The 19,196-nt window shown below is 44.1% G+C and overlaps 1 protein-coding gene across 7 annotated transcripts in view; it reads right to left on the bottom strand.

The window, feature by feature from the left end:
- L3MBTL3 (L3MBTL histone methyl-lysine binding protein 3) overlaps window positions 1-19,196 on the bottom strand; it is a 152,000-nt gene that overhangs the window by 106,202 nt on the left and 26,602 nt on the right. For 4 of the 7 annotated variants that reach the window (XM_073337277.2, XM_073337276.2, XM_073337278.2 and 1 more), the window contains exons 3-6: window positions 12,198-12,309; window positions 4,830-4,989; window positions 3,630-3,768; window positions 837-921 (exon numbers count right to left, since the gene is read on the bottom strand). In XM_073337277.2, the coding sequence (XP_073193378.1) occupies window positions 837-921; window positions 3,630-3,768; window positions 4,830-4,989; window positions 12,198-12,309 (496 nt within the window). Of the gene's footprint in view, window positions 1-836; window positions 922-3,629; window positions 3,769-4,829; window positions 4,990-12,197; window positions 12,310-13,472; window positions 13,544-19,196 lie in introns of all 7 variants that reach the window. The other 3 variants (XM_073337285.2, XM_078852188.1, XM_073337281.2) reach the window with 2 other exon arrangements.

Below are 19,196 nucleotides of genomic sequence, written 5' to 3'. Positions count from 1 at the left end.
TGCGCTTGAGGTCAGGCTCAAGCCTAGCTTCCCTTGCATCCATGCTGCAACTGCGCTAGCCTAGGATTTGGACCCAGGGTTCCAGGACCCTGCAGGGCTGGAGAGTGAGCTCGAGTTAAGCTGGGACCCTATTGCTTTGCTGCATAGACACAGCTCTGCTTGACTTGGATCCCAGTAGTCAAACAGAAGTATCTCATAATTCCATGGGACAACTTCCTTAATCCTTTCTATCCCAACAATCTGCAATCCATCCAGCTCAGGTCAGCATTAACCCATTCTCTTCTGATCACTGATTTGGACACTATCGGAAAGGCCCCTGGGTTTGCAATGGAGAGCGACTGATCAAGACTTTTTCAAAGCAAGCTGCTTCCTAATAATGTCCAGGGAAGGCAGTGAAGTTTTCCCACAGTGCACCAAGGTCCTAGGGCTAGAGAGGCCTCTCGTAGGGTAAGGGGGTGCTAGGAACTCTATGACATGGTTGCTTTGAATCGGGTCTGTGCACTGCAGTGTGGATGCCCTAGGTTTGAGCATGGGTTAGAAACATAGCGTTAATATTCAATACAGACGTTCAAGCCCAGGGTGCCCTACCACAGGTCAGCTGACTCAAGTCCCACTAATTCTGGGCTTACATTGCAGTGTAGACATATCCTTAGTGTAAAAGAGAGAGAATCAGGCTCCAAGTGTTGGCTACTTTCCTCACAATTACCTTTAATCCACTAAAAATATCATAATTGTTATAAATAATTTAAATTGTAGAATTAGAGAATATAAATCCAGTTCTACAAAAACCACAGTTCTCAATAGACAGTTCCCGCCACCCGCTAATTTCAACTTACGTTGCTTTAAAATGGCCATATCACCTTTTCTTTTTCTTCTGGCTCTCTGAGAGACTCTCAGTATCCTCCCTTCATGATTTTCCTCCTAGATTACAAAATTTAGGAATTTAATATTTTTATTAGTTTTGCAGTCCATTAAAGCTAAAAGAACATATCCATGGTTTTTACATTTATTAAAACAGTTATTGTTGTAGCTCTTTAATATCAAACTTCAAGCTGTAAATTTCTAATGGTAAATAAAAAAATAAAATAAAGAAATAGTCCCAGCAAACATTCTAAGAGCTATGGACAATTCAAAGGGCCATCACACTCTGGAACTCAAACTCTTTAAAACCAGTTGTCATTGTATGAGCTGTGGAGATTCTAGATCACAGACTCTTCAGGGCAGGCTGATTGCAAGCTGGAGCCAGCTGGCATTCTCCACTGTTCTCACCTCTTTAAATACATATATAAAAATAAAAGTTCTTCCTCTAACAATTTTAGCCTTGTCCAGATGTCAAACTATTTTTTCCCCTTCAAGTTCCTTATGAAACGTAAACTGACACAGCTCCTTTTTACTTATTATTTGTGCATCAATAGTTTTGCTAACGCCCCACGTAGTTCAGGGATTCATTTGAGAGATTGCTGCAGTAGGAAGGCAATGAAGCCCAGGGGGGCGGGGGGGACGACGACGACGACACCTTTTGTAATGAGGTGATTATCATTCCCCATGTTTATCCCATCCCCCCCCCACCCCCTTCCTCAGATGTTCTTGTCAACTGCTGGAAATGGCCCACCTTGATTATCACTACAAAAGGTGTTGTCCCCCGTCTCCTCCCCCCCCCTGCTGGTAATAGCTCACCTTAAGTGAAAAGGAGTACTTGTGGCACCTTAGAGACTAACCAATTTATTAGAGCATAAGCTTTCGTGAGCTACAGCTCACTTCATCAGATGCATATCGTGGAAACTGCAGCAGACTTTATATATACACAGAGAATATGAAACAATACCTCCTCCCACCCCACTGTCCTGCTGGTAATAGCTTATCTAAAGTGATCATCAGGTGGGCCATTTCCAGCACAAATCTAGGTTTTCTCACCCTCCACCCCCCCACACAAATTCACTCTCCTGCTGGTGATAGCCCATCCAAAGTGACAACTCTTTACACAATGTGCATGACAATCAAGTTGGGCTATTTCCTGCACAAATCCAGGTTCTCACAACCCCCCCACCCCCATACACACACAAACTCACTCTCCTGCTGGTAATAGCAGGAAATGTGCTGGAAATGGCCCACCTGATGATCACTTTAGATAAGCTATTACCAGCAGGACAGTGGGGTGGGAGGAGGTATTGTTTCATATTCTCTGTGTATATATAAAGTCTGCTGCAGTTTCCACGATATGCATCCGATGAAGTGAGCGGTAGCTCACGAAAGCTTATGCTCAAATAAATTTGTTAGTCTCTAAGATGCCACAAGTACTCCTTTTCTTTTTGCGAATACAGACTAACATGGCTGCTACTCTGAAACCTATTACAGAGCAAGCAGGCATAACCCTAGCGGAGACCCATGTGCTCTCCTGAAGGCCAGAAAGCTGTGGGAGTAATTTTACTCATGCCTGGAAACATCAGCAACACAGCATAGTAAGAACTGCACCACAACAATACAGGTCAAGTATCTAGAAACCAAAGGCAGTATTAAAGCATAGCTAAAATAGGTCAAAGACAATGAGACTACCAAGAAGATGGTGACATGATGCGAATTAAAAAAGTGACACAGTAATCAAAGACATGTGAAAAATTGCTGTGGCTTTAAGCAAAAATATATTCATTTTGAAGAGATCAAAATAGAGAGATTAGGACAGGGACTCTAAAGTAACTTACTGGTTATTTCTTTATCTATACTAAATACAATTTCACAAACTGTGGCTCTCTGCAGAATTTTTTTTTTTTTAATTATCTGGATCATTTCCTGGACACAATGGGCCAAATTCATCCCCGATATATTATACCATGGATGATTCTGGACAAATTTCTAATCTTTTTTACCCAGGAGTTGCTACTAGACTTTAATATCTGCATTATTTTCTATGGAGGTGCCCTTCATTGCTAGCCATAAGCCAGTACCCTAAGAAAGAACCGAAAGTGTTTGAGATTCACCTTCCCCTACTCATAATGATGAAAATAAAAACTAGCCACAATTGGATCAAAGAAAATCCTGTTAAATGAAAAGATAGACATGAGAGCAATACTCTGGCAAAGATTTTGCATTTAATAAAAATCAAGAAAATTGAACTTATGTTTCCCATAATTGTAATATGATTCTCTTGCAAACAAGCTATTAACTTCCATGCATCACTTTATGTGCAATGCAAGTAATGATTGTTGTAGAAACTGTATATTCTAATTTCCTTATTTTTCTGTCCTTAATGTTCCAACAACACTGTCTTAAGCACATTCCAGTCATTTAATTTCCTTGTTTTGTTTCTTTCTAAAAAAGGGGAAAGAGGAACAACAGAAAAGTGATAGCTGAATTACTAATTATACATAGTTAAATATATAACTGAGGAATCTATTATTCAACTGAAATTTTGGCCGTGTTGGAGCTATGCACCCCAGAGTGCACTGCACTCTAGAAAGAACATAAAAATTGAAACATCAGAAACTGGTGCCCAGCTCAGATTTGCAAGTCCCACTATTATGATATAAAAGTGCACACTGGTTAACCAAATTAGGCTAAATGCTACCTCCTCTATGTCAGGCAAAACTCCTGCTGAAGCTAACTGCGGGATTGGGTTTATGAAGCATACTAACAGTTTCATCCTTCTCTTTCTTGTCTTCTCCATCTTCTTTGCACTCTTCTTTCAGAGGTAATTTTGTTTTTCTTTTCCGACTCCCTTTAGAATCATCTTCCTCACTGCATTCCACACTATCTTTATCCTCCTTCAGTTCTCTGTCATGAGAAAAAACATGGTGACATAAGAACCTACAACTATTCAATTCTTGCTTCCATGAACTTAAGTGGAAGAATTAGGAAAAGGCAACTACCCTGAATGATAGGGAATGATAAGAAAATCCAAGTGCTTGTAGGTCCCTGGGTATCATTCAAAATATATTCTTAGAGCTACTACTGAAAATGACAGTTGTCAAAAGTTAACACAGAAGACATACACCGGTAATTGCAAAAGGAAAGCTGTCATCCTATACTGAACAGATTCTGCATGTTTAAAACAATTTGTCTTTCCCGCCTGGCATCAAAACTCATAAAGAAGCAATTCTTTTGAAATGCTTAAGACTGCAGGGCAGTTTAAAGAAAGGAAAGAACTAGTAATTATTATGACTGACAAATCCATTTGGAATAAGCTGATATGTAACGGCATTAATTGTCAGTCAAGCAACCAAAAAACAGACAGCTTTGAAGCAATTACTTAAAAATGACGAAAAATGCTTTAGAACATTCATGTCAAATTGCCCTAGTGAAATGTACAATTCACAATGAGCATGTAATCAGAAATCTTCATTTGTGATGTGATGAGCTGCATTAGTGCACTGCTGAAATGGAAAGAATAGACAAACTGTCACAGGTTGGAGTTTGTCATATGTAATGTAGCTTTTGCATTTAAATAATTAACTAACCACACCAACCATCTAATCGCTGAGCATCCTAATTCTAGTGATTATGAAACATTGTGCGAGTCTGACACTGACTCATGCAGACCAGAGATGAGTTCTTCACTGTTTGTGTTCAACGGTAAAAGACAATATTTTCTGTGCAACTAAGGAAGTCTTCAACACTTGCATTACACAAGACTCAAGCTCTCATATTCTATAAATGTTTGGGACAAAATTATAAGTAGATATGAATAATTGAAAATTAAAAATCAGAAAATTCAGAGATTAGGTTGCCTCATTCTCACCCCACCTGACCCCACTACTGTTTTATCCCAATATTCTCTCTCATCATGCTGCGTGCATGTCATATTACTTGAGTGTATGTTTTATAATAGCACCTACTTGTTTTTGATGTGATGTGCACATTTCTGGCTGCAAAATTTCCCTTCAGGAACAAACTCTTCTGTGGTACCATCGTGATAACAGTTTTCACAGAAAATAAGCCCATCCACTTTCGTAGCTTCCTTCAACTTCAGGGGAATCCCAGTCTTTTCTGAAAAGGCTGCACAGTGAAAGGAAAAAAAAGAGTAATTTCTCCAAGCTACAGTACAAAAAGTAAGAAATTTCTAACCACAGAACAGACCTTGCCAAGCAAAGGGAAGGTTCTACTTATGCCACTACCATTAGCTGTAGAACCAATGGCTATCATCCATGATGGGTTACTGTTCCTCACTCCAAAGGGCTGGCTTTCAAAAGTAACACAGGTTTTAGCATGCAACAAAAGATAAATGCCCATTAACCTTATATTTCTGTTATCAATGGAATGGAGAGGTGTGTCAAAGTTGCCGCCACAACACACCCATTCCTCACTGGCTGCAGCAACTTATGCCTCAGTTGCACCCCCCGCCCCTTTTGGCCTACTGTGGCCATAGGGGTGTCCCGGCCCTCCGGCTGGACCACTGTACAGAGTCCAGCCACTTTTCGGGCCACAGACACCTTTATCAACGTCCAATAAAAATGTATACATACGAAACCTTCAGCCTGCTGGGCTCTGGGGGCAGTCACCTCAGCGCAAGAGTACCTCTGTTGCTGCTCCCTAGTTGGATCAATCTCCCAATCCAGGGGCTGGCATACTCCTCCCCTTTCTCAGGATACAGCTTGTTAGGGCTCCCTCTGAGTCAGGCTTCCAGCTCATCTTTGGAGAAGCCTATCTGGTCTTTTACCCTTTCTCCCTCTCAGGCACTTCTCACCTCCTCTCCTCCATGTCTTTGCTCCCAAAATGGGCTCCCCCAGCTGTGCTTTATTTCTAATTAGGCTTGGCCCACTCACCAAGTGCACCTAGGCTACATAATTGGCCTTTCACAACCTGGGTAGGGGAAACCCCCCTCATAAGAGAACATTAACATAATGACACAAGCCATCATTTAGCTGATCTTTTTTACTGTGAATTTAGTGCTGCTGAAAGATGTTGCATTAGATGCACTGAAGACTGAGGTCCTTTATCCACTGATCAGGTACAGCCCAGGCAGCAGCTGTGCAGACTTTTCCTTGCCCCCCTGCCAGCATGCCTCAGTCCTGGCCTAGTGAGACTGCTGCCAACTATGAAAAGGAAATTTGGAGAAATTTTCTTTTAACAAACACACACTGTTCTGTAACTAAAATCCTAGGCTACGAGGTATTCTTCTATTACAACCTTTTTCTCCAAAAGATTGTACGTAACTACTCCTGTAGTCTACCAGAGGGAAAAAAAATACACATTTTCCCTCTTATCACTCTGGATTAGGACAACTAAATTTCCCAACATTAGATTCAGGTATTCAGACATCTATAAGCCTAGGCACCAAATGTCTAGGCTTGTAGTGGACATGGCAGCCTACACTTATGGGTAAGATGAAGCTTCAAAAAGAACTGAGGGGAACTACTTAATAATAGAAACCTATCTGATGGAAACTAAATATGACTTTTTTGTAACCCATTTACTTCTTTTAAAAGACAAATTCCAAGTCAAAAGGCAAAACAATTCCTTCTGCTTGAACACTGAACGCTCCTTTAAAGGGCAGTCAAATGAACCCCTGGATCTAGATATGGAGTACTTGTGGCACCTTAGAGACTAACCAATTTATTTGAGCATAAGCTTTCGTGAGCTACAGCTCACTTCATCGGATGCATACTGTGGAAAGTTTAGAAGATCTTATTATATACACACAAAGCATGAAAAAATATCTCCTCCCACCCCACTCTCCTGCTGGTAATAGCTATTGAGCTTATGCTCAAATAAATTGGTTAGTCTCTAAGGTGCCACAAGTACTCCTGTTCTTTTTGCGAATACAGACTAACACCGCTGTTACTCTGAAACCTGGATCTAGATAGCTCTTCATCACTAATGGGATGGTGTGCTGCATTACACAGCTCAATGTTCTCAGTGGTTAAGTGACGTCATACACTATCTCTTCCCCCAGTCATGCAGGTCTAGATGTGCACTGGAGGTAAGCATATCTTTATACTGCAACAAACTAATCTGGTACAACGTAAGACGTACATCCTCATCACAAATGTATGCTTAATACAATACAAAGCATTGAACATATTTGATTTGACTAGCAAGAATTTGTTTTAGGTTAACCATATTGCAGGGCACGATGGTGTACATTTGATATTACAAAACTGTAATCACACAGCTATGAGAGGGGACAGAATCTACTCCACAACATATGGCATAGTGCTTATACTATGATAACAAGTCTCTCACCTCCACATCACAGATATGAACTTTCCACAAGTCAATACTAATTGAAAATTGTTACCAGTTGCTTCATGGCTTATCCTTAAGGCTCCGTGTCTGTTACGGAAGTCACGGATTCCGTGACTCTCCATGACCTTCTGCAGTGGCTGGTGCAGCTGGCTCTGGGGCTTCCCTAGCAGATCAGGCAGCAGCTGCTGGGGCAGTTTGGATGTGGGAGGGGGCTTAGGGCTGGGACAGGGGGTTGGGCTGCAGGGCGGGGGGGCCTCCCCGGAAGCGGACGGCATGTCCCTGTAGCTCTTAGGTGGAGGGGCCAAGAGGCTCTGCATGCTGCCCCTGCCCATAGGCACCGTCCCTGCAGCTCCCATTGGCCGCGGCTCCCAGCTAATGGGAGCTGCAGAGCCGCAGCACATGACAGGGGCAGTGCACGGAGCCTCCGGTCTTCCCTCCCCCTAGGAGCTGCAGGGACACGTGGAGCCAGGTAGGGAGCCTGCCAGCCCTGCCAATCCTCCCGTCCACACCAGCAGGGGTCCCGGGCCACCTGCCTCCCCCCGCCCCCACCAGCAGGGAGTCCCAGCCACTGTTCCCTCTAAGTTGCGTGCGTGCACACAGATCTTAAACCCTGCGCACATGGCGAAACACCACACGCACTCGGGCTTTGGCTGTTTTTTTTTGTGCTTCGGTGGCAGCACAGAAGACTTTTTTTGCACACATGGCCTGTTAAAAATTAGAGGGGACACTGGTCCCAGGCCATGTGCCGCTGCCACCCCAGTACCAGTGGGGGGTCCCGGGCCACGTGCCACCACCCACCTTCCCCCCAGCACCAGGTCGCCGCCCACCTCCAGAGCAGCTGTGCCCTCCAAGGCACAAGTTTTAGATAGGGGTATATAGTAAATGCCATGGTCATGGGCTGTGAATTTTTGTTTACTGCCCGTGACCTGTCCATGACTTTGACTAAAAATACCTGCGACTAAAATGTAGCCTTACTTATGGAACATGAACAGGTGCTCTCCGTTCAGTTCCTTATAGACACTGAAGAGATATCTATCAAACAAAATCGCACCAGTTAAAAGGGCTAACAGCAATAATAGTAGTTGGCAGTCTCAGGAGAGAGGTCAAGGACTAAACAGGCTGAAAAAATAGTTACCTACCTCTCATAACTGTTGTTATTTGAGCTGTATTGCTCATACCCATTCCAATTAGATGCATGTGCGCCAGGTGCACAGCGGCCAGAAGGTTTTCCCCCAGCAGTACCCATTGGGCCAGGGCAGGCACCCCCTGGAGTCATGCCTCCAAGGCACCGAATACAGGGCCCTGCCTACCTGCTGCCACCTCAGTTCCTTCTTGACGGTTTGCTCCGACAGAGGGGAGGCGGGCAGGTATCGGAATGGACATGAGCAACACATCTCGAAAAACAACAGTTACAAGAGGTAGGTAACCATCTTTTCTTCTTTGAGTGATTGCTCAAGTGAATTCCAAGTAGGTGATTACCAAGCCTAAATTTGGAGCGTCTCCGCTGTGTAGCCAAAGTGCGCAGGCCAAGGGACTTGAGGGTGGCTCTTGAATCCTTGAGGCTGGCTCTTGAATCCTTGAGGCTATGAAGCCTCGAGTCTGTCTTCTCTGAGAAGAGGGTCAAGCCCTCAAATGGGACCTCATATGGGAAACCTCATATGGGACCTCATATGGTCTGTTGGACCTCATATGGGAAACCTGATGCCTGTAACCAGGAGTCCCCCTCATGGCCAACCCCAGTCAGCCACATCCAGGACCAACACCCTGGCCACCAGCTTGCCCTCCTCTACCAATGAGGAGATTTCTGCCCTAGCAGAAACTCTATAAATTCTTCTGGCAGAAACTCTATAAATTTTGCCATAGCCCCTCAGGAGTTAACATCATATCATTATAACATCAAGATATAACATTATATCTACTTAGGACCGCTTGGTGATTTGAGATTCGGAGCTGGAGACCTTCGGTGGAATAAATTTTCCTCCCAAAGAGGTCCAGCTTCTTTGCCTCCCTTTTTTGGTGGGATGGGTCTGGTGTCCCTGGCGCTCCCGCTTATTTGCTGGCCCTACAGCTAGGGAGTCCGGCAGAGGGTGGGTGTAAAAATGTTCAAACCCCTTAAAGGGAACGAAATGCTTCCGTTTGGTCTTCTTTGCCATCAGTGGTAAGGAGGTGGGGGTCTGCCACAGAATTTTGGTGGTCTCTTGAATAGTCTTTATGAGTGGCAGAGCAATCCAAGGGGGACCAGAGAGGGCTAGGATATCCACCATAGGATCTGATGTCTCAGCGACCTCCTGAACCTGGATCCCCAGGTTCTGGGCCACTCTGCTCAGTAACTGCTGGAGTACGCTATTGTCCTCCTGTGCGGGGGCCATAGAAGTTCCCACCACCGCCTCATCTGGTGAGAATGAGAACGAGGCCCTAGCTAGGACCGGGTCTTGCTCTCTGCCCTCAGCACCGAGGGGGTTACATTGTGCCGGGTCTTCCAGCGCGGCAACCGATGCAGCGTGGGGCAGCTGGTCCTGCACCAAGGGAGGTGCGAGAGGCGCGCGAGATACCGAAGCCACTGACATAGACCTCCTGGAATAAACAGGGGGTCCAGAAAGGCCACTGGGTCGGAGCCTGCCATTGCCCAGGCCACAGTACCTGGAGGAATTACTGCATTTCCTTCTCTGACGTCGAGTGTCTACGCGATCAGTGTTGGCTTCACTTAGACCTGCAGGACTCCAACTCTGACTCAGAGGACTCGCTGAAGGAGGACCACAGGAGAGCAGTGCCCACCGATGCTAGGGAGCAGTGCCGGGAACTTGAGGACCGATGCAGCTCTTCTACCTGTCCACTAGCAGAAGGGACTGGTGCTGAGGGGATGGTGATCGGCACGGTACCATGAATGGCACTGAAGATCTCACAGGTGTCGCTGAAGCAAAGCTCAGTGCTCTGTCTCGCCTAAGTGGAGAAGGCAATGCTGTGAAGGCAACGAGCTCTCTGGCCACCTCAAAAGTCTCCGGCATGGCTTGCTCAAGACCTTCCTGGAGTCTCGGGGGCCCAGATTCGACTGGTCCGTCAGTGGAGCAGGCGTCAAGAGAGCCCAACTAGGCGGTGCCCCAAGGAGGGTCTCACTGCGCCAGCCTCCTTCAGTACTGGCTTGGGCATGGGTGAATGCCCTCTGTCAGGTCTCTTCTTTTTGTGGGGTACCAGAGACTGGTAACGGTGCCACCCACTGACCTGCACAGAGCCCCTATGCAGGGAACTCTGTCGGCGCCAAGGGTTCCTTTCAGAGTCCTTCCTCGGTGCCAAAACCTCTTGCGACGACAACGGGGCACTACAAACTGATGCCGAACTGCTCAGCATCAGCTTGGTTGACCCTGGGTCAGAGTGGGGATGGAGGGCAGCCTCCATAAGGAGACTCTTCGGTCACTGATCCCTCTCCTTTTGGGTTCTGGGGAAGAATCCCCAGCAGATTTTGAAAATGTTCCTTTTCGGACTTTATCCCGCAGGCACTTTAGGCAGGAAGCGTGGGGGGTCACTCCTGGGCATAGGTTTGCCACATGCTACACAGGGTTTAAACCCCAGGGACCGAGGCATGCCCCGGTACCGGGGGAGGGGGGATGAGAAGAGGCAGGGGGTACCCCCAAACGATATCTTATAGATCTGTACACTAACTACTGTCTAACTATTTACAGGACAAGTCTGAAGACTGCTAAGAAAGAGACGCTTGCTGAAGCAAGAGAGAACGAGCATTCCGGCTAACCATCACAGGCAGTAAAAAAGAACTGAAGTGGCAGCAGATCAGCAGGGGCCTATATTTGATGCCATGGAGGCACGACTATAGGGGGCACCTAAACCGACCCGATGGGTACTGTTCGGGGAAAAAGCTTCCGGCTGCTGCGCATGTGGCACACTTAATTGGAATAGACATGCGCAATCACTTGAAGAACAACTACGTTTTCGCCCCTAGAAAGGGTCTGTCTTGGTCAATGGGAAGACATATTAGCAGGCCAAAGTTTTCAGCACTATTGCTTGTGCTGTTTGGTGGATAGCTAGCGACTAACAGTTGCATTCTGTTAATCTGGCATTTTCCACAAATGCTAAAAATAATTATGTATTTAATTTAAAAAGGAAAAAGAATCTGGTAAAATGTACCGTCTGCAAGGGCAAAAAAATGATGGGTGCAAGAAACCATGCAAGTAGCTGTGATATTCTTTTCAGTGCTACCTTATTGATCCTATGTTCAATGTGTACAAAAATAGTACTGAGCATCAGTGACTATGTGATACATCTTTCTATGGATGAAAATGTGTATTTTCCTTTTGCCAGTATTTTAATTTCCACAGAATATCCGGTCTAAACCCCTTGCCCATGCAGTTAAATGCCCATGTAAACCCTTCAATGTTATTACTCAGAAAATTTTTGCAAGCACTCACAATAGTTCACTGTGGTAGAGTTAGCAGTAACAAAGATATTGCAGATCTAATCTTCCATCAGTTAAGTTGTTTGAGCAACTAATAAACAATATCCTGTAACAATTGTTTTGCAGTTTACACTATTTTGAGCTGAAGTTAACTAAAGACAATAGGTAAAATCCTTCTTTTCTTTTTAGAACTAACTTCAGCAAGAACAACAAAGTGTAGAATGTTGATGTATTCAAATAGAGTAAGCAATTAGGGCACCTTTTAATTAAAATAATAACAGGCTAGATCACATGAAAATATTTTTTAGTTCTAAACTTAGATAAAAATGTCTATTAGAAGGATACAGCTGAAGTTCTCTAAAATTACTGCTTCCAGATGTTTAATAGAAATGTGAAGTTTTGTGCTTCTTTCTAATTTAAAAGACACTTTGACACCCATTCACACTCAAGTAATTAATAACATCCCCTCAGCTTTTTTCATGAGATGTGTACAGAAGTTGTTAGAGGAAAAGCAACTAAGCAGTTTAAAGCTTTTGGCAACCTTTTATGGAACACCATTAGATTAAAAAAAAAAAAACTATAGCATACAAAAATTAAACAGCTTCTTTCTGACCTTCTTGAGCAGTTGGCACCATCCAGGTTGTGGTAGCAGTGGCCTTTTTAACATTTTCCATCTCTGTTTCATCTGTGATGACTTCCAGGGCACCAAATTCATTCACTCTGAACTGAAAAAACAAAGAAAAATGGGGTGAAATTCTGAAAAACAAAAAAATTGACTGACACTCCCTTAAGGATTATTCTTCCATCCTTTTAGTTTCTTATAATGGTGCCCTTCATCGTATTATCTGAGTGCTCAGTGATACTGCTAATCCCCTAGCAACAGGAAAAGTGTATTTATTATGTCTCTAAAACACAATGCACATGGTGTTCTATAAAAGTTAATTTAAGCATTTTTCTCCATGTATATACTCACACACACACCATTTACAAATACATACAGAATAGTATGTATCCTAAACAAAAAATATTATCAATAGCAAACATCTCAAGGTAAATTAACTTATTCTGCTTTTTTAGCTCTCCCTTCACTGGCAGTAAACCAGTGCTCTACCATGAAACATTTTTGTCAAAGGCCTGAAAGTGATCGAGAAAATACAAGTATTTCACAGAATATTGTAATTTCAGCACCAACCAAAAGCTGATTGTTTCTCCAATGCAAATTGCATGTAAGCAAACATCTCAAAGCAGTTTATGAACTGTCTAATTACCTACTATATGTAATATAACCATCAGCCAGGAACAAGGCTTAGCAATATCCCACACACTGTGCTTATACTAGATCACTGTGATTTATGTCCATCCCACCTCCAGTAAGAAAGCATCCTCCAAATGCTTTATCAACTGCCATGCTAGCAGATGAGACTAATGTTCAGCTTTCCAGTTAATAAATAAGTCAGTACATCCAATGGGTTGCACAGGTGTAACTAAGGGCAGAATTTTGTTCATGATCTATTTTAGCTGAAAGGATGCAAGTCACCTAGAGCTCAATCACACCTTATACGTGCTGGTACTGTGTCCCAGAGGGATCTCCAGGACGAACTATGCCTCAGAATCCCCTCACAAAGCTCCCTGGCATGGAGAAGAGGCACACCCACTGCAGCACTCCTTTGGCTGAAGGAGTGGGAGGTGGAGGATACTTCCACCTATCCTTGCCACCCTGGCCTGATCTACCCCTCACATTCTTTAGTGTATTTTTGTGCCTCAGGAGACTCCAGAAGGGAATATTCAGCTCCTTGTATTGGGGCACCACATCAAGGGAGTCTAAATGGGGTTTTTCCACATTTAAAAGGGGACACCATCAAGATTAGTAGACCTAAATTTAACTTACTTTGTTTTACTCACATCTGTTTGCAAAGTCCATGTTACCCTAGCCCCCATCACAAAAAGAAAGATCTAATGCTTGACAGAGAAAAAAATGTCAACAGTCCAACAATTATGAGCAAGCCTTCAACAACATATGCAGTGCAAAAATTAACGTTTTGATTAAAAAAAATCACTTTCAAAGTTTTCACAGGGTTAAACAACCATGAATAAAATATGACAGGTCACTAATTAGGAGCAAGCCAAAGCAGCAACGTCCAAAAGTTGCTAACATTTAAGAGCTCGTTAGTGACCTATCTGAACCAAACTGGTAGTACCAGACCAGTGGACAGGTACACAACACCAATAACACCACAGTTAACACTAGTTGGCAGTTTCAACAAAGGAGACCAGAACTAAATGGGGATGGAACCTGAATTACTGTCTCACCCCTAGAGGAGGTTCCTTCAGGTCAGAGCTAAGGTAAAGTGAAAGGGTTGTGAGAAAGTTTTCACCATCACTGCACATGCTATCCCTTTTCTGCAGATAAATCAAAACTTTGGCTCTCATGGCTGTCAAATCAACAACTTTCAAGAACACTTTAATGCCCCAACCCAGGAAAAAAACTTAAGAACACATTTAAATGCTTTGCTGAATGAGGGTCTAAATAAAGACTGATGAAACACTGTAAAAGCTTTTGAGCTGTTTGTCTGTCTGACTGATAGGTTCTTCTACAGTCCTCATAACTGTAGAATATGAGCATATTTATTGTTTCCAGAAAAGGTATGTAATCAAAAAATTGCATTTGGAGAAATTCCAAACTCACATTTGCAGGAATTACATGTAAAACTGGCTACCATTTAACATGATCAATAAATCAAAGTGGTGTAATCTATTAATGGAACCAATGTTAAATATGAAAACACTATTATCAAAGCCCACCAAATGGCAAGAAAATTAATTTTAAAAGGTATCTATTTAAAAAAATTCATATGAATCTATCTTGGATTAAGACCCTGATGCAGAACATGAATCAGAGGCAATCTGCCCAATCAATGGATTACATATTAGAGTATTTTAAATATGTCTTCTACACTTCTAAGGACATTCACCATTAGCCCACTGACCAGTCTGCCTAAAGATTGCTACATCTTACTAGTACCAGTGAAGATCAAATTAGTAAAGGGGTTACTATTGTTCTCCACTGGCTGCAGAAGTTACTTAAGAGCAGAGAGAGAAAAAGGGGGAAAACCTATAGTTAAAATACATTAAACAGAAAAAATAAAAAAGGTACAGCGACTTTCAAGCAACAAATGTTCAACTTCAAAAAGAAATCACAAAATAGAGCCAACAGTACCATCTACTGGGCAAGGTTAGGATAATGAGGTTATAGTAATATATATAATTGGTACAATACCACTGAAAATACATGTGGGAGTAATGGACCAAATATTCTGGCCTGACATCAATGTAATCGAGGACTAACTCAACCAATGACAATGGAATGAAACTGGTCTAACACAGATGTTAGTGAGATCAGAATCCACAGTATATATTGCTCCTCCTACATAAGAGGTAACTAAAGTTAAAGTAAATGAGAGCTATGCTGGCAACATGTCAGGAGAGACTACACCTAGAATGCAAAGGATTTCTGGCCTGAGAGCACTAGGGCTCATGCTTAAAGCGAATGAATGGGACTACTCAAGGTTAAGCATGTGTTTAAATGTTTACAGGAGTGGTGCCCCAGTTTGAAGCATATTCCAGCAACTCTCCTCTTTTGTATGATGGCGCAACCCACAAACACCTTAGGTCCCACTATATTATAGAAAAATGTTATACCCAAAATTATTTGAAAGAATGTTATTTAGGCTGTAAAAGTTAGGAAATGCAAGAATTTGTTCATACATCCTTCTTTCTGCCTGTCTGTATGGATGCATTATGATTAAGGCTGCGTATCTGTCACTGACTTTCTGTGACCTCTGTGACTTCTGCAGCGGCTGGTGCTGGCTCAGTGGCTGCCCGAGCTGAGCAGTTTGGGTGTGTGGGAGGGGGCTCAGGCAGTGGGTTGGGGTGAAGGGCGGTTCTTACCTGGGGAGAGGGGGGCTCCCCGGCTCCCACCAGCATGTCCCTGCAGCTCCTAGGCAGAGTGGCCAGGGGGCTCCACATGCACCACCCCCACCCCTTCCATTAGCTGCAGTTAGCGGACGATGGGAGCTGCAGAGCTGGCGCTTGTGGCGGGAGCAGCACGTGGAGTCCCCCTGGCCTCCCCTCCCCAAGGAGCTGCAGGGACACACCGGTTGGAGCCGGGTAGGGAGCCTGCCAGCCCCATCAACCCTCCCCCATTCCAGCACCAGCATGGGTCCTGGGTCAGGCGCTGCCGCCCCAGCACAGGTCCCAGGCTGCAGGCCGCCACCCCACGCTCTCCCACCAGCACCAACGATGCTTTCTGATTACTGCCCGTGACCTGTCCATGACTTTTACTAAAAATACCTGACACTAAAACGTAGCCTTAATTATGATACAGTCTTTAATTACATGATCACATACTACTTTTGCCACAGGACCCCTCCCTCATTCAGTGCACAGGACTGACAGTGCTCAGAAAATGAAAAGGAGTACTTGTGGCACCTTAGAGACTAACCAATTTATTTGAGCATAAGCTTTCGTGAGCTACAGCTCACTTCATCGGATGCATACTGTGGAAAGTGTAGAAGATCTTATTATATACACACAAAGCATGAAAAAATACCTCCTCCCACCCCACTCTCCTGCTGCTAATAGCTTATCTAAAGTGACCACTCTCCTTACATTGTGTATGATAATCAAGGTGGGCCATTTCCAGCACAAATCCAGGGTTTAACAAGAACGTCTGGGGGGGGGGGCGGGGAGGGTAGGAAAAAACAAGGGGAAATAGGCTACCTTGCATAATGACTAAGCCACTCCCAGTCTCTATTCAAGCCTAAGTTAATTGGATTCAATTTGCAAATGAATTCCAATTCAGCAGTTTCTCGCTGGAGTCTGGATTTGAAGTTTTTTTGTTGTAAAATAGTGACTTTCATGTCTGTAATCGCATGACCAGAGAGATTGAAGTGTTCTCCGACTGGTTTATGAATGTTATAATTCTTGACATCTGATTTGTGTCCATTTACTCTTTTACGTAGAGACTGTCCAGTTTGACCAATGTACATGGCAGAGGGGCATTGCTGGCACATGATGGCATATATCACATTGGTGGATGTGCAGGTGTAGAAGATCTTATTATATACACACAAAGCATGAATACAGACTAACACGGCTGTTACTCTGAAACCTCTCAGAAAATGAGGCAGCAGTTTGATATTTTTATACTCATCCTCCAGTTAATGGTCCTTGCCTTATTTACTGCCTACTATCCAAAGCCTGCAATGAAAATGTATTTTTTATTTAAATAATAATAAAAAAAATGCCTATACAAAGGCTTCAGATGCTCTAACGATTAGTATTACAGGATAATGCATTAAAACAATCTTTTAGGCAGGAATGCAACCATCCAGACACCTACAAAAATATTTATTTATACCCCTTCATTGTTTTGGGAAGCATATCCTCAGCCATCTCCAAAACTCCGACCAAACAGGTGTCTTTTCCAATGTGCCCAGAAGATTCCCAAATCTGAGCTATTTTGTCCAATTGGGCGGGAGGGATGCAAATTCCAGAATCCCAGAGCCTTCACAGACTACTCTTTGCCAGTTGTCCTTTCTTTTATGATGAGGGGGATCCAATTCAAGTGCCCCTGCTGACATCCCAGAAACCAATAGGCAACCAGTGGCACAATCCAGAGCATTGGTGACATATAGTCCAATATGTCTCAATAAGCAAGCTGCAATTTCATTCTCCAAATGCCTGTAAGGTGTGGCCCCATGTGCAGTAATCTAACCTTGAGGTAACAAAGACATGGATAACCGTGACAAGGTCCACATCCTAAAGGGAAAGGTTGCACCTGCCTAAACAGACACATGTGGTAACAAGCTGACTGGTTTACCTCTAATATCATTGTTCAAGAGCAGCTATGGGTCCAGAATCAGCCCTAAATTGCAAACCCTGCTCACCAATGGCAGATGCACTCCTTCAATCAAAGGGACTGATATTATCTCCTCCATCTCAGTCCTGCAACCCCCCGTCATCATGCTTGGGTTGTCCCTCAGCCAGCTCACTCCCATCCAAGCCTTATCTCAACTATTCACATTTCTTCAGTCTTTTCAATCTTCTCCCTGGTATTTGAGGGGTCCATATACATTAATGAATTTATCTCCACTGTGAGATCAGACAGCATTATTATCCCCATTTTACAGACGGAGAAACTTGGGACAAAGATTTGCATGAGGCTACACACTGTGTCAGTGGCACAGCCAGGACTAGAACTTCAGGCCTCCTGACTCTCAACCCCTTGCTCTTTCTTCCAGAGCACAATCCCATAGTGCCAGAGGTGTTGTGCAGCCACAGCTCCCACTGACTTCAGTTACAATTGTTAGAGCTCAAGATTTCTGCCCACCAGGTCCTACATGTCTAACGTTCAGAACCCTCACTCAGCATCACATAGGAAGGCTGTGGTAGGAACAGGGGTAGGACTATACTTTCCTGTGTGGCATTCACCTGCCTTAACCAGAAGACCATTCTTTTTCTTCCTGCGGTTCCCCGCCTTGTTCCTTACAAACCTTCCACCATCTAAAGCAAATGAGATAGGGAAATAGCTCCCTTCAGTAAACAACTCTGATTCAGCCCCAAAGAACTATCCATTCAGTGCACTGAATGAGACTAGGGTCCCATGGAAAAACTACTATGTGATCATGTAATTAACGACTGTATCATAATGCATATACATAAATGGGCTGAATTAAGATTTCACAGGTGTGGCAGAGCTCTGACCTTGTCCCTATGAGTCCTGTGTTTCCAGGCGGTTTATACTAACTTCAGAGGTTCACTGTGACCCTCCACGTAGCCCTTCTCTCTCTAGGGCCAGGTACAGTTTACTGAGCCCTTTTCATCATAAGCCAGCAAGGAGGTTGGTGAGAGAACTCCCACAGTCTCTGTTGTCCCTACGGGCTTATTCCAGAACAGTTTAGCCTCCTGTCCTGACAGAGGCCTGTCTTCCCCTCTCAGGAGGCGTTTCTGTAGTGGCCGGTTGGGGGGAACCCGGGCCTGCCCTCTACTCCGAGTTCCGGCCCTGGGACCCTAATAGCAGCAGCTGTTGGCAACCGACCCTTCACTGCCAGAATTGCTACATTTCCCTGGGCCACTTCCCCACAGCTCCCCTGCTTCTCTCTTAACACCTTCTTCACCTTTACCTTAGGGCTCTCTTCCCAGTGGCTTAAGTGTGTCTTCATTACCTAGGCCTTCAGCCGCACTTCCTCTCCTCTGGCTCCCTGGCTCTCCTTGGCCTGACTGGTGTGAGCCCTTCTATAGTATCAGAGGGGCCTTAATTAGAGTCAGGTATTCACATTAGCCTAACAGCTTCAACTGACTCTTTGCAGGCTAATTGGAGTCATGTGTCCACTCTAGCCTGGAGCAGCCCCTGCTCTGGTCAGCCAGGGAACAGAAAACTGCTTATCCAATGGCCACTATATCTGCCTTCTACTACTCTGCTGTACCCAACTGGCCTGGGTCACAGCAACCGAAATTCTGGCATCCTCCTAACTTTTGAGTGCTTGCTTTGCAACAAAATACAATTATTTTAATATAGAGAGTTTATTTCCTGTTTTTTAAAGGGAAATTG

Source organism: Lepidochelys kempii, chromosome 3 (assembly GCF_965140285.1).
Source record: "Lepidochelys kempii isolate rLepKem1 chromosome 3, rLepKem1.hap1, whole genome shotgun sequence".
NCBI lineage: Eukaryota > Metazoa > Chordata > Testudines > Cheloniidae > Lepidochelys > Lepidochelys kempii.
The sequence above is the reverse complement of the archived record's forward strand: the minus strand, read 5'-3'. Positions and strand labels throughout refer to the sequence as shown.